Genomic DNA, 17,768 nt, shown 5'->3' on the forward strand with positions numbered 1-17,768 from the left:
CGTATCTAATATCAAATGTGGCTTTATCTTGATTATTATGTTTCGTTATGTAATTTGCCTTGAACTGCTATATCTATGTTGCAAGTAAGAAAGTCAAGGATGTTGCGTTTGTGCCGATATAAGATTTTTCACAATTACAATTATGTGAACATGCGTTCTTTGTGTGCATATTAAATGATTACGTACAATCTGAAAGGTGGCGACGATTTTTAATAATAAATTTTATCTCATTACAATGAATCCGCGTGGTTATTATTTCATGTAGAAATCCCGGAATGAAATGTAGAAATATGTGTATAACGTTCAAATATATATATATATAAATAAATCGGGTTAGCGAATAAAAAAAAATCATTAATGTAATATGTAATATAATCTCAAACGTGATTATATATATAATTATTTGCATCATGAATAAAAGTGGTGTCGAAAAAGAATTTCTCTAAGAATAAAATTTGTTGCTATTGAATTTTACACTAAAAGCAATATCCCCAATAATCTGCCTATATATAATAATTTGAATGAGGTACAATAACTAAGACAATCTTTTGTTAAGAGAATTTGATTATAAATATTTAAATATCTACAATAAACAATATTCTTTTTAGTTTATAAAAATATAGTTTCATAAGCACACATTCAATCAACATGTAAACTTATGCCAAATCAAAATCGTCCCTCTGTAAAACAAATACACATAAATGTAATTTAATATATTAATTAACTTATTAAGAAACATATATAATATGAGAAACTAAAGATATGCTCACCTCATTCTTGTATTCTAATACGTGTTTCCTAATAGCAGAAGTATCCACCCATGTAACAAAGTCTTCCAAATTTCTGTCAAATACATATAATGATTTTATTTATTCTATACATTTATACGATATAAGAGAGAGAAAAAGAAGTACAGTAATGTTACCTTGTTACTAGAAATGCAGGATCCTTTATAACTTCGACTCCAACTCTGACATGACCCTGTTCTATCAACTTTATTGCCATTGATATTGTTTGGCTCATTTTGTTGCGTACCATAACAACTGGAAGTCTACGTCTACAAAAGCAACTGGCGGTTACTTTCTGAGTTTGAGACAAATCCCATTTGGTCGATATCAGGCCCATCATGTATAGCTTTTCCAGCAACATGGCACTCTGCTCTATGCGAAAAGGATGATCAGATTCGACTTCCTTAATCTTTTTGCCTAACTCCCGTATCTCGCGTGATAATTTGTTGTATCTACGATTATAGTAGTTTTTAAATTATATTAAATGTTATATTATATATTATATTATATTAAAACAAAATAATCATCTCACTCTTACACCGTATAGTCCGATCTTTTCTGAATACAATATCGCTTTAAGATCTTAACCTCGTGAAGATTATTGTCGGCTGGCCACGATAAAAAATCTACCTTCTTTAGCAGCTTTTGTTCATGATACTTTAATTTTCGCACCATCGTGAGTGATCGGTATAATAATTTGTGCTGTATAAAATCAATTCTAGCTTTATTTACATTCGAAAAATCTATCACGCATACACACGATCTGAATTAGTTCTACTAATAACTTGCTCTCGAACCAAGTTTAATAACGGTGGAAACAAGCCCTAATGCGTGCTAGTAAATTATTAGAAATATTGCATGCTATGTGTTGCATTTCTAGTAATGCACTAGTTTGTGTGCAATTTAGAATATGAAAAAAAGATAATAATTACGAGTTATAATCACAAACATTTTTTTGTTTACTACATTGTACGAATGCTTGACTGTGATTGGTCGATTGTGCAGGGGCCTTTACGTGTCATGGCCAGAGCAGCCATTTATAATTGAGCAGAATATAATTATTGCATTAATGAGCAGAATTGAGAAACGAAGAGCGTTTTAAACAGAAATATTTAAAATATTATCTTAAGATGTCAGAGCTATTAAGATAACAAATATTATATATTAATAAGATAATCAATCTGTTCTTTTTATAATTAATCTCTTATTTTTTTTCCCCAGGATGTTAATATAATTACTTATTTTTACGTCCCCTATTGTCTACTGAAATTTTAAAAAATTTTCATATATATTTATTTTATTTACAATAAATGTATTTAAGACAGTAAAAGTAACAAGACATGGCTTTTTTTAAATAGCGGTTTCCTGAACGAAGCACCATGCTATAATATTGGTCAATATGTCATTTAAGTTATCATACGACAAGATAGTCCTGTAAATTATGTTGATGATGGTTTGAAAATTATTTAATTTTTAAAGCTATTTCAACATGGTAGATAATCCTGTTGCAATAGAATAAATAAGCAGGAAAGTTTCTTACAGTAAAAGGAGATAGTTGATAGACTAGTAGTCGTGTATCTACTTTGTGGCTTGTAGAATTTTCGCGCGATATTTCAGTAGTGATAAAGAGTGATAAAATTAAATACGTGACGTGTTAATTTAGATTGGCACGTGATAGACGCAACATGCGATAGATTGTCAATTATAAAATAAAAATAATTGTAAGTAGAATTCAATAGTTTATTAGAATAACATCTAATTGGAAAAGTGTATAAAATATGAATAATTAAAATTTTTTTAATTAGAAAGAAATATATAATTTTACATAAGTTAATAAAAGACGGAAGGATAAGAATGATAACAAGAGCTCGAGCATAGGTAATAGGCGGAGTCTCTGTATAATAATGAAATCTCTATATAATATAATTATAAGAGAGTAAAACCCATCAATGATAAGAAAAGTAAATACAAATAAAAATACATAGAAAAAACAGGAACGAAAAGATTGAGAAAAATGTCTAAAAGAAAACGGACATTGTGCTTCTAGAAAAAATAGGGGAAGAATTAATATAATCAGAGTTAATATAATCAGCTGATCGCCGCGTCATTTCTTCTGTCATTTTCTGTCATAGTGCGTGGCCACGTTGTCGTATGAGGTATAAATAGACTAACAATACAAGTGATACTATTATATATGTCGCAACAAGATAAACATGCGTAGAAAAAGGGAGAAAGAGAAATGATGAGCCATCAATAATATTCGCGAATTCGGCATGTTAATTATTTAGTGAAATAATGTACATATTGCATAATCAACGCTTGCATACGATATATTTTTGCATTTTAATTCAAATTTTATTTTATCGCAATTTTGACGCATCTGAGCGAGTTTATTGCAATAAATGAATGAAAACTGCGTGTTTTTTCGCATAATATAGTATCCCAAATAGCACAAACCTATTCTATAAGCATTCTATAAATATCTTCCATTGAATATTTGAATAAAGTGAAAAAAACCATATCTGCATATAGAACTTCAAATAAAATGAGACCTTCTAAATACAGTTTCTATGAACAGATTTATGAAATATTCTTTTAATCTGAGAATACCTTAAAAAGATTCATAAATAATTCTGTAAGAAATATCTTCAAAATAGTATATTTAACGCTAAATAGAATAGTTAAAGAAATATATTATGCTATCAGGTATATGTATAACTGACAGAGTACAACGCGTTTCATCGCGTTACCGTCGTCTTTTTCATGAATCCCGTTCGTTGTACAGTTATCGCTCTACTACATACAATTTGTGCATATGTAATTTATACAGCACTGTTGTAGTTGGCGGCTACAATCGTCGGTTGTGCACGGTGCCGAGAGTGCCGAGACTCAAACAGTCGGGCAGTGCGAGCAGAGCAGAAGCAGTCGGAACAGTCGGGTCGAAGACGGTCCTGGCTGACTTGCGCGGTTCCCGGTGCTCGCCCGAAAATTCGATGAGTAAGTATCACGCCGGCCTGGCGTGGGAGATCACGTCACGACACCGTCGCTCTTCGTCGTATATTCCGTCGTCGACGCTACTCGATCGACGCGATATCTGACATTTGACGTCGCCCTCATCGAGGACGAGGACGAGGACGACGACGATGAGTCGCGCGTGATCGAGGACAGAGCGTTTGTATGCATCAACGTCGTCGTATGATTCGATCAAAATTTCCTAACGATAATTTTTACATCGCGATATAAGTGTGATGTATGCTGGTGTTCGCGATGTGTTGGCGAATGATAAGTGGAATATCGTGATGTAAACTATCACGTCAAAAGGATGTCATAATAGAAATAAAAAATTAATTGCCAATTTATAACTTACAACTTATATAACGTAACGCTTCGAATTTCTCTCTATCATTTCTTATTATTTAAAAATAGTGAACTGGTGGATGTTTATTAGAAAGTAAGACTTCCCTTTCTCTCTCTCTCTCTCTCTCTCTCTCTCTCTCTCTCTATATATATATATATATATATTGTGCATATACTATCAAAATAGTTCTTATATATCTTATATATATACTATCAATAAAGTTCTTATCATTGGAAAGGCATAGTAAAGTTGTATACTTGTTAATTTGAGAAATATTACACTAGTTTCACAGACAGTATTTTTATATATCGTGTGATAAAGACATTATTCATTAAAATACTGTTAATTTCAAATTTATATTTCAAAGAATGATATAATTTCTTATTTTGATTGTAAAATATAGCAAAAAACAACTATATAGCAAAATTTAAATTTATTTTGGTTTCACGAATAAGACACCATAAAAGCATATAAGTTAAAGCAATGCGGAGATTTAAAAATATGCATATAATACAATCGTATGTATGTGACATTATTTATGTAAATTTATATAGAAATATTTCAGACAATGTGCATAAATAAAAGATGATCTTTGATCCTGTATATTTGATGATAATTGTATTCAGAATTGGTAAAATAGTTTTCCGTATGAATGTCTTTGAATATTTTAAAGTTGAAAAGACTTTTTGTCTATGTATTAACAGAAAGAAAAAGAAATTATATTTGTATATTTCCAATAAGATCAAATATGAGATATCTTATCATTTGATGTATGTATATTATATTCTTATATACTTTTTCAATATTTTTTAAATTTAACCATGTATTTTTTTTCTTGCAGCAAAGAGGTTTTTTATAAAAAAAAATTCATGATATTCAACTCTGAGCGATGAGTCCACAAAATCATAAAAGTAATTTAACTCCAAAGAACATGGAGTCGAACGGATATTCCACTGGCAAGATCATGGCTAAAGAAGCGAGGAATCATTCATCTCCTTGTGAGTCAGTGGACTGTATGTGTGCTTAGATTGCTAATTTTTAATTTTTATTATATATTATTTATATTGGCTGATAAATTGTTTGTAAATGATATCTAGTGACTTGATGCTTGCGATTATTATGTCAATTGTTTTAAAATTATAATATTTTCTTAATTTAGAATTGTATATACACAAGCATATTAGTTTATAACATTAGTAAGATATTGATCACATACTAAACTAAATAACAAAATAAGTAACGCTTGTGACAAAAATTCACTCAGAGTTATATTCATTTTGCTTAATATCCCCAAGTAAACATTTGTAATTAGACGAGTTTTTTCTGTGTGTATACCTTTGTATATTTCATCACAACAACTTTTCTGCATGATAAGCTTATTAATAATCACATTTCCAAAAATTAAATCTCTTCCAGTTTTTGTAAAATTGTGCTTTTTAAATTGCTAGTAATCATTGCCTTTTTGAAAATATCTATCTTTGAACATATTTTATTCCTGCACAAATTACAATAAATGAAATATTAATGACATTGATATTATAGCAATGCCTTGGTTTGGAATGGATATAGGCGGTACCTTGTGTAAATTAGTATACTTTGAACCAAAGGACATAACGAGAGACGAGGCAAATACAGAAGTTGAGACGTTGAAAAATATTCGTCGATATCTTACTAAAAATTCGGCGTATGGGAAAACTGGTCATCGTGATACGCATTTACAAGTCAGTGTTGTTGAATATTTGATTTATAATTGCTATAATTTACTATCTATATAAATCTGTTCCTCTCTCTCTCTCTCTTTTTAATTGTTTCAACTATTATTTCAGATGAATAATGTTCGCATCAGGGGTAGACAAGGAACGTTACATTTCATTAGATTTCCTACAAGTGAAATGGGAAATTTTTTAGCATTAGCAAAATCAAAGGGCATGGCGAATCTTGTGACTACTGTTTGTGCCACAGGTGGTGGTGCCTTTAAATTCGAGGATAATTTTAAAAAGGTACGGAATCACACATCTTGATATTTATCTAATTATTATTGATAAATTATATAACTTTGAAATATCTTTGGCAGGAAGTAAACATGAATTTGGCAAAATTCGATGAATTAGATAGTTTAATACATGGAATGCTCTATATAGAAACCACGAATCCGCATGAATGCTATTATTGGTCGAATCCCACCGATGACAGTAAATGTCAGAAAGTACCCTACAATTTTTCTGAACCATATCCTTTCTTGGTAAGGATGCATGAAAATATTTTTTTACGCGTACATTTGTGTTCATTCTCAACAGGAATGATTTTTGAAAATTGTATCTTACAGCTTGTTAATATAGGCTCTGGAGTAAGCATATTAGCTGTATATGGACCAGAAAATTATAAAAGAATATCTGGAACGAGGTATATATATATATTATATTGAACATGTATTGTATATGTACATTGCATGTTGGGGCAAGATTCGTTGTTAAGCAATATCAATATAATATGTAATTGTTTTATGTAGTTTAGGTGGCGGAACATTTTTGGGATTATGTTGTTTACTTACCGGTTGTAACACCTTCGAAGAAGCGATAGAATTAGCGACGGGCGGCGATAACACAAGAGTAGATAAATTGATCAAAGATATATATGGCGGCGATTATGATCGTTTCGGCCTTCCTGGAGACCTAGTTGCGAGCAGGTAATTTACCGCAATTCTTAATTGCCGTTTCAAGTAGGGCAAGTCTAATATTTTACTTTTAACGCCATTTTCTGTTCCTTATTTTTAGTTTCGGGCAAATGAATTCCACAGACCGCAGAAATACCGTCACGAAAAAAGATCTAGCGCGTGCAACGCTCGTTACTATCACAAATAATATCGGTTCCATCGCGCGCATGTGCGCAGTTAATGAAAAAATTGAGAGGGTAATAATATACATACATGTACACTGTTATATATAATTTCTTATACATTCTTATGGCATTTTATAACAATTTTTGCTTTTAGGTTGTATTTGCTGGGAATTTTCTCAGGGTAAATCCCATATCGATGAAATTATTGGCCTATGCTATGGATTATTGGTCTGAAGGAACCTTGAAGGCCCTGTTTTTGGAACATGAAGTAAAAACACAACAGCCTAAAAATTTAAAAGTTAGTCGGTTAAGTACATGTATCTCTTTGTCATTTCAGGGTTATTTTGGCGCTGTGGGATGTCTATTGCAATTTAATGGCGAATCGAGCTAAACATAATGAAAAATGTTGAATAATTATTACGCGACATACAGCATTCCATACAACCAACTCGGCAGAATTTTTCGAGTGAGCAAAATTGTTCAACATAACTATTTATTTTTATTACATTTTCTGCTTAATTATTCGCACGAGTATACATATGAAGCAATTGTTTATTATTAGAGACGAAAGAATCTCTATATTTAAAAAATGTGATTATATATCAGTAAATTATATCATATAATTATCATAACTTTTCTGTAAAAAAAATAATTATGTCAGGATATATTTCTTTTTCCTGTTAGAGGTTAGTTATTTCAATATAATTGTTCGATTATGAGTATAAATTCAGCACGACTCGGTAGACAGGATTGATAATGGACCAAATCCAAAGGGAATTAAGGATTAGCTTTTCTCCCGATGTTCGTTACATGCCGTATATAGACTAGTTCTACCTCATAATTTATATTTTCAAATTTTTCTACAAATGCACAGATTTTTATGTATATAAGTAATGGCAATCGTTATTACATTTGCGTGCTCGACCTTTCATAATCGGCGAATAAAATCATTGTAATGCTAAATATTTATGCATTAATTGTTGATATGTTGCGCGTTATTAGAAAGATAAATTTCTTAATATGAGCTTTTAATTGATTACAATTTTTAAACAAATATTATTCGCGTATATGCGCGATTGGCAGTAGCTGAAAATGAAGAATTTTTTACATCGTTTATATTGTTACAGCGAGATATCGTGATTCGTAATTCAGAATACACATGCTTCCTTCAGATATTACGAAATGATATGCTCCAAAGTGTCAAATTTTGTTTTTAAGAAGTAATAGAATAATGTAAATAAATGAAAATTATTGAAAAACAGAACAGTTGTATGATGTATTTAATTCCTCTGTTTTAATTATTTGAAATAATTATTGGAAATTTATCAATTAATTTGATATACTACCACCATATCTTTTTATAGAACAAATAATATAAGCATGTTTTGTAAATAAAGCTTGTTTCTGATGTAATGTATTATGGAAGCATGCCAGATAAATTAATTTCTGCTAAATAAAATGTTATTTATATAAAGAAATTTTTATACATATATATGTATATATATAAATGAATAAAATATTCATGATAGAAATGATTATTAATTATTATTAATTATCGGACATCCTATATAGTATTATATTATATCATTATATATATTCTCTCTCTCTCTCTTTCTATATCTCTCATTTATACATTTTCTATTTGAAAATTATAGTCTCATCGAAAATAAAAAAATCTGCATATACAATATATAAGGTCCATATAAATGCATACGCATAGACATGGTTGCTTAGTAACGATCTTACAAAACAGTTCCATTCTAAAATGTCATGCTAACCGAGTTGTATAGACCTAGGCCAGCTGACGTGAGACTTATAGACTTGACAGTATTATTATTATTATTATTATTATTGTTGTTGTTGTTCGTGTTACATTTTGCTATAATCTTTGAAGAGATATCGTATAAAATAATCTTTCTACGCGCTTCTTATCGATAAAATGGTAAGTTTTATTAATTTTATATATTTACTTTTTAATATATATATATATATATATGTATATATATATTAACTCTTATATCAATTTTGCTTTTTTATCAGTATTACTACTTATCTTTATTCTTTATTATAAATATTTTTATATACTTTTACATGTATATTATAATAACAGTTTTTTTAAATCTATTATTGCTAATGAAGATAAAAATATAAAAATTATGATATAATAATGTAGAATTCTTTTCTTACTTTTATAATTTTTTATAATTTAATATATTTCTTATATATAAAAATTACATAACGAAAAGGGTCCCAAAAAGGCGAAAGGGAAAACAATGGAAAATGTCGATGGAGTGGATACAACGAAAATGAATAGAGAGCAATTGGAAATATATGCTCATAAAATATTAGAAGAAATGGAACGTGAACGAGAGGAAAGAAATTTCTTTCAATTAGAGAGAGATAAATTGCGAACTTTTTGGGAAATTACAAGACATCAGCTGGATGAAGCGCGCGCTACAGTCAGGTATCTTTAACTTGATTATCCATGCTCTTTCCAATATAATATAAATGTATTTGCATAATTTGCGTATAGAAATAAAGAACGCGAGAAAGAGGAATTGGCAGAGAAGCACGAGGCCGAACTTAAGTTATACAAGCAGAAAGTGAAACATTTGATGTACGAACATCAGACTAATTTGTCCGAAAGTAAAGCCGAGCATCTAGTTGCTCTCAAATTGGCGCAAGACGATCACGTTGCGCAAGAGGACGAGCTTATTAAAGACAAAACGCAACTCAAGAAAACGCAGAAGGAACAGGAATTGGCGTATATGAATGAGATACGAGCGTTGAAGATGGTAAGATATACGTGTAACACAATTCGCCGAAAATTATATATCGAATTTTAATTTAAAAAATCTCTGTTTTTTGTATACATATAAAATGCAGCACCATTCGGAGGAAATGAATAACATGATGAAAAAATTCGAATCTGAAGCGATAGAATTGGAGCAAAAATACGAACAGAAATTAACCGGTCAATACGAGTCTTCAACATTGAAGCATCGAATGGAAATTACAGAAGTGGAGGAGAGAAAGAACGCGCAAATTGCGAATTTGATAAAAAATCACGAGAATGCGTTTGCCGAGATGAAAAATTATTACAATGATATCACTCTCAATAATTTATCGTTAATTAAAAGCATGAAGGTGAAGTCTGTTATCTCTGTTGTATTTAAATCTCACAATTGCAAAGAGGAAATGATCTGAAAAGATTTTCAATTAACACGTTGCAAATGTTTTAACAGGAACAAATGGAAGCGATGAGAAATAACGAAGAACGTATGAAAAAGCAAGTGCGAGAATTGACAATGGAGAATAAAAAATATTCGGCTGATTTAAAATCTTTGCAAGAAACATCTTCCGAGCTTAATCGTCAGCTTACAAATTATGAGAAAGATAAACAAATTCTAGCTGTTAGTATATCTGAAATGTATCTTTGTTGTACAACGATTTTATTACAAACGGAAGTATTTAAATTAAGTTAACGATATTTTCAGAATACGAAACGGAGATTGTCTACAGTGGCGAAGGATCTAGAAAATTTAAAATGGGAAAATGAAGTGCTTGAACTGCGTTTTGAAAAGGTAAAATAGTAATATATAAGCATAAAGAGAGCTTTAATACATGAACGGAAATCTTTTTATTATTATTTTGTCCGTTTTAGTGTCAATCCGAGAGAGACGAGTTACATTCTAGATTTGTCTCGGCTATTTTCGAATTGCAACAGAAAACGGGTTTGAAGAATGTTCTCTTGGAGAAAAAATTAGAAAAGTTATCGGAGTTACTGGAGCAACGAGAAGCGCAGATCAGCGAAGTATTGGCCGCAGCTCAATTAGATCCTGCGGCGGTAATCAATGCGAATAAAAAATTAGAGGTATGCATTAAACATGATCTCATTACGATCTATTTGAAACGCATAAGATTGTATTATATTATTTCCTCTCCTCGTAGGATATGCTTAATAGAAAAAATACTGCAATACAAGATCTGCAATATGAATTGGTGAAAGTTTGCAAAGCACACGATGACTTATTAGCGACTTATGAGAGTAAATTGCAAGAATATGGAATTCCCAAAGCTGAACTTGGATTTCAGCCTCTGAGAATGAGGATAGCCGGTGCGAAATTAGGCCTAGGTCCAACGAGTTTTGTTACTGTGAATCAGTAATACACATTTTATAATTATTTATATATAATCAATTTTTGTGGCAACTTTATATGTCCTTGCCTGAGAAAATTGCAGCGTATTTTATTACTGTTTTTATGAGCATTTTTGATAAGTTTGATGCTATACAGAATGGTCAATAATATGCGAATTGATGTGAATGTAGCGATACCTCTCTTATTGAAAGAAACACCGAAACATATAATTTTTAATATAATTAATACATACAATTTTGACACAGAGTATTTTTATTTTGTAAAACGAATACATTTTCAGCTTACGCGTGTTTCCAAAAATTACATAAAATTATCACAGAGAATGTACAAAGTAGATCGTACCGATGCCTGGAAGTTGTATAGTCTCAGTAATTATTTATATTTTTATCATCAGATACATATTTATCTTTTTGCTTGTAATCGCATTTTTTTTGCTCACAGTTAGTATTGGCTGAAAGAAAAATCTTATTCGCGGTTCATTTTTTTATTATGATTCTATTACTAATAGCACAATTTCTTTTTCGCGCTTCAACATTTTGTCAGATATCTAACAACTGGCAGGCAACAAATACATTGAAGATACATCCATATATAGATAACATATAGATATTAGATACACTGACTAATCTAACTTGTAAAACATTATAGGTCAGATACATCAGGTCACATGGTTATAATAAATTTCAAACACTGGTTTTATATGTAAAATATTTTTCCCCGTCCGCAAAGTATTTCGCGCACTGCTAGTCTGTAAACTTTTTTTCTCTTTGTAATACTTAACGGTTAAGTGAAGAAATAATTTATCATTTATTCACAGATTTGTAAATATTATACAACGGCTTGTATAGATATAATTTTATAATACATATATAGATGTGTGTGTGTGTGTGTGTGTGTGTGTGTGTGTGTGTGTGTGTGTGTGTGTGTGTGTGTGTGTATATTTATGTGTATATTAAGAATTTTGGCACAATAAGAAATAGAATCACAGTTGAAATCATTGTACATTATAAGACTTATATAGATGGTTGTCAATATATATCGGTTTCGTGAAGTATTTATATTGCACGTTCGCTACGATATGAAATAGACATTGAAACGTATAAACACAATCAATCTGAAATTCTATGATACTAGGCTATATGTTATAGAAAACGATATAAATTATGAAATGATATCAGGAAATCCAGTTTTCGGGAAAGATCTCACGTCAAAGTTAAGGAATCAATCAGATACAGTCCTCTGCACAAATGTAGAATTTATCCATACGCATGTTTCTTTTTTTAATATATTAGGCTCTCTTGATCGCCACTTTATTCGAAAAGGATAGCCGATATCTCTCTACGCTATTTTTTTGTTTTCTTTTCATTAAATTTTTACGGCCGTATCGAGTTTGTATCGGAATCGTAGAAAAAATAAGCATCTGTTTTAATTTTAGATATTAGTGGTCCATTGTTCCATTGTAAACCTTTTCCTCGCGAGTTCCTTGAAAAGTTTCCTCGCTCGCTACATTTACAGGTGTATCGATTTCTAGTTCGTGCGCGCACACTTAATTTAAATAAGAGCGTAATATATATGTATGCGCGTAATACTAAGCGCATTTTGATGCATTTACATTTATAAAATTTAATGTAATGTAGCAACATACACTTTCATTGAATTTTACTACTGACAAGATGTTTATGCATTTGTATGATAAATAAAAAGAAAAGATGAATATACTATAATACATATTATCTAGGCGGCAGAAAGGCAAGATATACACTTTCATGTAGTTTATATTAATTACCATATTTGCATAGATAGCAAAACTAAATAATATACGATGATTTTTCATGTAGAGCAATATTTCCGATCTGATAAAAATTTATAAAGTAATTAAACATTGAATTGCAAATTTGGATAATGAAAGAGAGATACGAGTATAATAGATTTTTAGAAAATTTTCTTTTATATAATATAAATTAATTAAAAATTTCCCAAAATAATATACATGTCGCTTTTTGAGAAAATTATGCAATTATGTAAAAAATGTATATATATGATGCAACGTAAATATGTTCTCTGTTTATGCTCGAAAGCTTTGATTTTCAAGTTGTTCAACTCATTATCCTCCAATTTGGTAGAACATCGGCGATCAGCGTAGAAAAGTATGTTGTTACATTGTAAACTATAGTTTCACCGGCGGCCAAAATGGCCCCGAACGAGCCATAAGTGCCGTAATCTATTATGCTGTGATTGCACGCGGATAAGACCGCCAGATCCTTGCCCGGGCCCTTGCCATCGTTATCCGACACAAAACTGATTTTGTGGCGTTTGCTACGCAAGTTATACTTGCACCAGGCAATATTATCGCTCGTCACTACGAAGACAACATTGCCGTACCTGCCGGCGAAATAATCCATCGCCGACAGATAGTAACTTACCGGTGCGGGCCGCGTTTTCAGCTTCTGCCAAAGATAATCTACGTAATCGGTTCGACGCACGTGTACACTGACGTAAGTTGGCGAAGACAGATTGAACTTCTCCGCCACGCGTCTCAATACTTTCTCCGCGTAGATCCTCAGACTCGGCTTGAACGTGAACTCCCGTCGTACGTCGTCCAGCCAGACCAGTATCAAGGACCAATAAGCCGCATGTCTAATACAAGAGTGTATATTTATCTTTCATTTTTATTCACAAATTTATATATGATAATTAAAACGTAACAAGAGTTAAATTCATTTCATTCTATTCTATACTAATATTTGTTCTAGTTACATTTTCCCTGCGCCAATATATACCAGCGATAATTAGTTTAATCTAATCTGATTTTATAGTCAATTTGTGACATTTAAAATCTCTCTAACGAGGCTAACCTGGGTATAATGATGTTCTGCTCTGTGCTGTTCCATTGACTGAGCGAGTTGACTACTTGCCCGACGTCTAAGGTGCATCTGCCAATGTAGCTGAGCGGCGGGATGCTGAGGTTCTCGAAATGCTCCTCCAGGGTCTTGAGGATGCAGCGCGGCATAAACGGCTCCAGGCCGGTTCTACGAGCGGTCGCCCACACGGACGCGTACTCCCAGATCTGATTGCCGAGTCTTCCACCCTGTACCGCCGAGACTATACCGTACTTAGGGCAGGGATTGTTGCGCCATTCGGGCGCCGTTGTTCGGACATTGGACGTCTTCAGGGTTGTACGACAGAGCGCCTGCTCGTATACGGAGATCTTCGTGTGTCGCGCCGGCGGGGACGACGTGTCATACATGGGAAACAGGAAGACGTGGATGCCGAATACCACTAACAGCGCGAGTACTATCGCGCTCGCAAGCACATGTTGTTGAGCGTGACTCATTCTCTCTCTTTCTCCGCGAGATTTTTGTGCCACACAATTATTTTTTTTTATTTTTTTTTTTATTTTAGGGAGAATCTCTCTCTACGTACTTGGTCTCTACTCTTTCTCTTCACTACTCTGCTCTGCCTTCTCGCTTGCTGTGCCACTACTGATCGGCCACTCGCTCTCTCGCGCGTACGCTAGTCCGGCATTTCGTATCTACAGGTGTGCCATGTCCTTTGCTTTCCGACGTACATCTTGACAACGATAAATGAGCGATTAATGAGCGACACAAGAAATGCGAGCGATATCATAGGAGCGTGTTTATCGTGCATTTAAGGTGATTTGAAATCTCTCGTGGATATTGAAGCGTACATCGTTTTAAGGGGCGAGTGCACTGAAAAAACTGAAGTATCATTTTTTTTTTTTTTTTTTTTTGGAAACAGATAGTTTTCTTTAAATATCTTGAGCTGTATAAAATTGTTTCTGTACATGTCTGAAGGCTTCAAATAAATATTAAACATATAAAAGTCAACATCAAAACTTTTAAAATGCTTTCCTATAAAGCTATATTTTTCAATCTTTGTGTATCTTTTTGAAAACTGCTGATCCGAATATTATTATTTATTTTTCTATTTTATCTCTATCATCGTTTAAATTTATTTAGAAATAAATAATATTAAATTATAATTTGATCGGTTGGTTTAAAAAAATTGTAATTTCATCAGAAGTCACAATCGGAATTGCCAAAAAGTTGATTTTATTCAAATTAAAATTCAGAAGAAACTAACTCGCACAAGGCATTTAAAATGTAGCCAAATATATAAGAATAAAGATAAAAGAAAAATTATTTGCTACGAAAAAAGATGTTGAGAAAAAGGAATATAAAAAGATAAAATTATATAATAGAATTCCAATATGGTTTTTCGTAATTGCATTCGCCCCTTTAAGAATGCTCTTTATATATCGAATACTACGTGTTGTCGTTAATTTTAAGATTGCAATCGTATAATAATCATACGTAATAAAGAAATATAAGACAGAGTAACGTAAAGATAAAAGAATATCAAGATCGATTTTTAAGTGATACGAGTGTTTAAGTATCTCGATTCTTTTTATTTTAAGAGAAAACATTTCTCCCAACAAATATGTAAGAAATTTTTATAAGAATTTAATTTAGATTTCAACCTAATATTCTATCATTATGATTATACTCTAATTTATATATTTTATTCTGAAATATTTTTTGGCTAGATTTTTTACTCGATCAATGTATGCATGAATTTTTCTAGAGTTTCTCCGTGTAAAGAATAGAGCTTAAAACAGTTTAATTTGTGTTAGATAAAACGATATAAAAACTGCTCCTTAACTTTTAGATAATTAAAAAAGGACATGGTTAACCATTATCGTCGCTATATAAAGCTTGATTAAAATTGCACGCAAGCAGCACTTTTAGCGGATATATAAAAAAGTTACAACGCGCCCAGCCGTGTGTAATCGAACAAAATATTAAAAAAATAAATTGTCATCGTTAGTGATATAAATTCGTTCGAGAGCGCGATTTTCAACCCTGACAAATCAAAATTATAAACCTTAATTATGTGACGATCAACGCGAAGTTCATTATCGCATATCTGAAAAATGGCGCAAAGAAAAATTCTTCTTCCTCATCAAGTCAAAGCTATATTCGAACAATGTTAGTAAATGCTTAATTAATAGAGTATATGGAAATTGGAGGATCCGGGGAGGGATACTTCGCAGAGCACGAAACTCTTTATCACGCGATACTCGTTTCGCGGAATATTCTCATCCTTCGCACCCCCTCCTCCCTCCCCCCCCCCACGCGAAGGCGATATTTAAAAAAGTTTTGAAAAATAGCACACATTATTACACTATAATAATGTACGCTGTCATATTCGCCGACCTAACTTCTTATCGACACGTGGAAAATTTAAAATTTCAAGCTCGACAAAAAAAAAACAAACTACGAAATACGCGACGCGAGACGTAAACAACTCTGTGCAATTTATAAATCGATAATAATAGTAGAAAAAGACTTTTCGCGCGAATTACATTCGCAGAATTTAATCGAGTTTGTACGCGAGATTCCTGCGTAAAAATATATAGTTATATATACACTGTGTTCTCCTCTCGAGAAATTCTTCGCGATTTCTAAATATGCGAAACAATGAAAGACGCAATTTTTCCGCTATTTCTTCTTATCGCATCTCGCGGAAAACCTATTGCAAACATGCCCATACCTATGTATACAGATACGTGTTTCAGTCAGTTATTGCGTCGCAGGAAGAAAGTTAGGCGCGTGACATACATTCTTTCAATTATTAACATCGAACGCGGTGTGTCAAGATGAATCTTATAAAATAGAGATTTTTACGAGACGAGAGAGAAAATCTCTGAAATACACTCGCGTATTCAATAACATCAATTATTCAATTTATTCCAATATTATCGCGTCGCGAAAATTGAACGCTCTCTGATCGCGACGTCGCTGGTTTATTTGGTCAAGTAAATTTTTTCATCGCGTAATTGAATTTATATAATTTATAAAAACAGCAATTGATAAGAGATTAAATCCGTATTATTCGACGATTTCGCGAAGACGTTTTTTTCTATCCCGTTATTTCGAAGCCCTTACCCTCTCACTGTCGAAGATCGAGCTCAACGAATTCACGACTCTCGTCCACCCTCGACACCCTCTCTAACGCTAACCTTCTAACAATAAATGGAGTCTCACTCACCCGTTCCGGCGAACTCAACTGTGCGATTCGCGACGCACAGGTCGAGCCTCGCGATCAGCCGCTGGTTTAGCTCACTCATGTTTGCCCGGCGTGACGTCCGCGGACGCTTGTTGCACCCTGGCCGTCGCCGTCCTTGTTCTCCGCCACGGGCTTCGCTCTCTCTCTCTCTCTCTCTCTCTTTCCCGGGGACAGCGTCGTCTCGTTCACGTTGCGATCTTTACGTTACACCCTCGGGCTTCTAGTCGTCCTCTTCTACGAAGCGACGACGTTCCCGGATATTCCCGTGCGCTGTCCGTCCGCTCGGACGGGGATGAGCCGCCATCCTCTCTCTCGGGGAGATGTTGTCTCGGGGCTGTGACGTCATTCACCCACAACCGGCGCGTTACGTATAGATTTTTAATTTCCCTTGGCGCCGTCTCGAATCGGCGCTTCGTCGCCCTCTGTCGCTCGATATAATCGTTCGATATCGAGTGTAACGTGTGTAGTAGCTGTCAAATCATGCTGTCAAAGTTTCAAAATAATGACACACGTGTGTTCTTATTATTATGCGCG

General features: G+C 32.8%; 4 protein-coding genes across 13 annotated transcripts; 2 read left to right on the forward strand and 2 right to left on the reverse strand.

Annotated features, from left to right (window-relative positions):
* Positions 1 to 496: 496 nt before the first annotated feature.
* On the reverse strand, positions 497 to 3,959 carry LOC138934567 (U3 small nucleolar ribonucleoprotein protein IMP3). Of its 3 annotated transcripts, none has more exons than XM_070298464.1 (5): positions 3,539 to 3,959; positions 1,327 to 1,490; positions 926 to 1,240; positions 771 to 843; positions 497 to 680 (listed from the first exon to the last, which is right to left on the reverse strand). In XM_070298464.1, exons 1-5 carry the CDS (start codon positions 3,551 to 3,553, stop codon positions 657 to 659), a joined length of 591 nt encoding a protein of 196 aa, XP_070154565.1. In that variant the 5' UTR covers positions 3,554 to 3,959; the 3' UTR covers positions 497 to 656. The 3 variants fall into 3 exon arrangements, with proteins under 3 accessions (XP_070154565.1, XP_070154567.1, XP_070154566.1); XM_070298466.1 differs by lacking the exon at positions 3,539 to 3,959 and adding an exon at positions 1,738 to 1,966; XM_070298465.1 differs by lacking the exon at positions 3,539 to 3,959 and adding an exon at positions 1,721 to 1,966.
* Fbl (pantothenate kinase 3 fbl) lies at positions 3,632 to 8,346 on the forward strand. Of its 7 annotated transcripts, XR_011447151.1 has the most exons (11): positions 3,632 to 3,785; positions 4,988 to 5,159; positions 5,689 to 5,867; positions 5,973 to 6,146; positions 6,221 to 6,388; positions 6,473 to 6,549; positions 6,656 to 6,832; positions 6,921 to 7,056; positions 7,139 to 7,252; positions 7,322 to 7,450; positions 8,112 to 8,346. XR_011447151.1 is itself a non-coding variant. In XM_070298451.1 (10 exons), exons 2-10 carry the CDS (start codon positions 5,036 to 5,038, stop codon positions 7,373 to 7,375), a joined length of 1,203 nt encoding a protein of 400 aa, XP_070154552.1. In that variant the 5' UTR covers positions 3,632 to 3,785; positions 4,988 to 5,035; the 3' UTR covers positions 7,376 to 8,100. The 7 variants fall into 7 exon arrangements, 6 of the variants coding, with proteins under 6 accessions (XP_070154552.1, XP_070154558.1, XP_070154557.1 ...); XM_070298451.1 differs by lacking the exon at positions 8,112 to 8,346 and having other exon boundaries at positions 7,322 to 8,100; XM_070298457.1 differs by lacking the exon at positions 8,112 to 8,346 and having other exon boundaries at positions 4,988 to 5,144; positions 7,322 to 8,100.
* Positions 8,347 to 8,715: 369 nt separating this feature from the next.
* Gas8 (Growth arrest specific protein 8) lies at positions 8,716 to 12,865 on the forward strand. Its single transcript, XM_070298450.1, has 8 exons — positions 8,716 to 8,926; positions 9,231 to 9,448; positions 9,518 to 9,779; positions 9,871 to 10,131; positions 10,230 to 10,397; positions 10,482 to 10,568; positions 10,649 to 10,858; positions 10,936 to 12,865. The coding sequence occupies exons 1-8, from the start codon at positions 8,924 to 8,926 to the stop codon at positions 11,149 to 11,151; spliced, it is 1,425 nt and encodes a 474-aa protein (XP_070154551.1). The 5' UTR covers positions 8,716 to 8,923; the 3' UTR covers positions 11,152 to 12,865.
* On the reverse strand, positions 11,379 to 17,598 carry LOC138934564 (galactoside alpha-(1,2)-fucosyltransferase 2). Of its 2 annotated transcripts, none has more exons than XM_070298459.1 (3): positions 17,217 to 17,598; positions 14,000 to 14,714; positions 11,379 to 13,781 (listed from the first exon to the last, which is right to left on the reverse strand). In XM_070298459.1, the coding sequence occupies exons 2-3, from the start codon at positions 14,476 to 14,478 to the stop codon at positions 13,241 to 13,243; spliced, it is 1,020 nt and encodes a 339-aa protein (XP_070154560.1). In that variant the 5' UTR covers positions 14,479 to 14,714; positions 17,217 to 17,598; the 3' UTR covers positions 11,379 to 13,240. The 2 variants fall into 2 exon arrangements, with proteins under 2 accessions (XP_070154560.1, XP_070154561.1); XM_070298460.1 differs by lacking the exon at positions 17,217 to 17,598 and adding an exon at positions 17,114 to 17,194.
* Between the last annotated feature and the right edge of the window lie 170 nt (positions 17,599 to 17,768).

Source organism: Polyergus mexicanus, unplaced genomic scaffold (genome assembly GCF_030449975.1).
Source record: "Polyergus mexicanus isolate NDT 795.1 unplaced genomic scaffold, iyPolMexi1.0 SCAF_7, whole genome shotgun sequence".
Classification (NCBI taxonomy): Eukaryota; Metazoa; Arthropoda; class Insecta; order Hymenoptera; family Formicidae; genus Polyergus; species Polyergus mexicanus.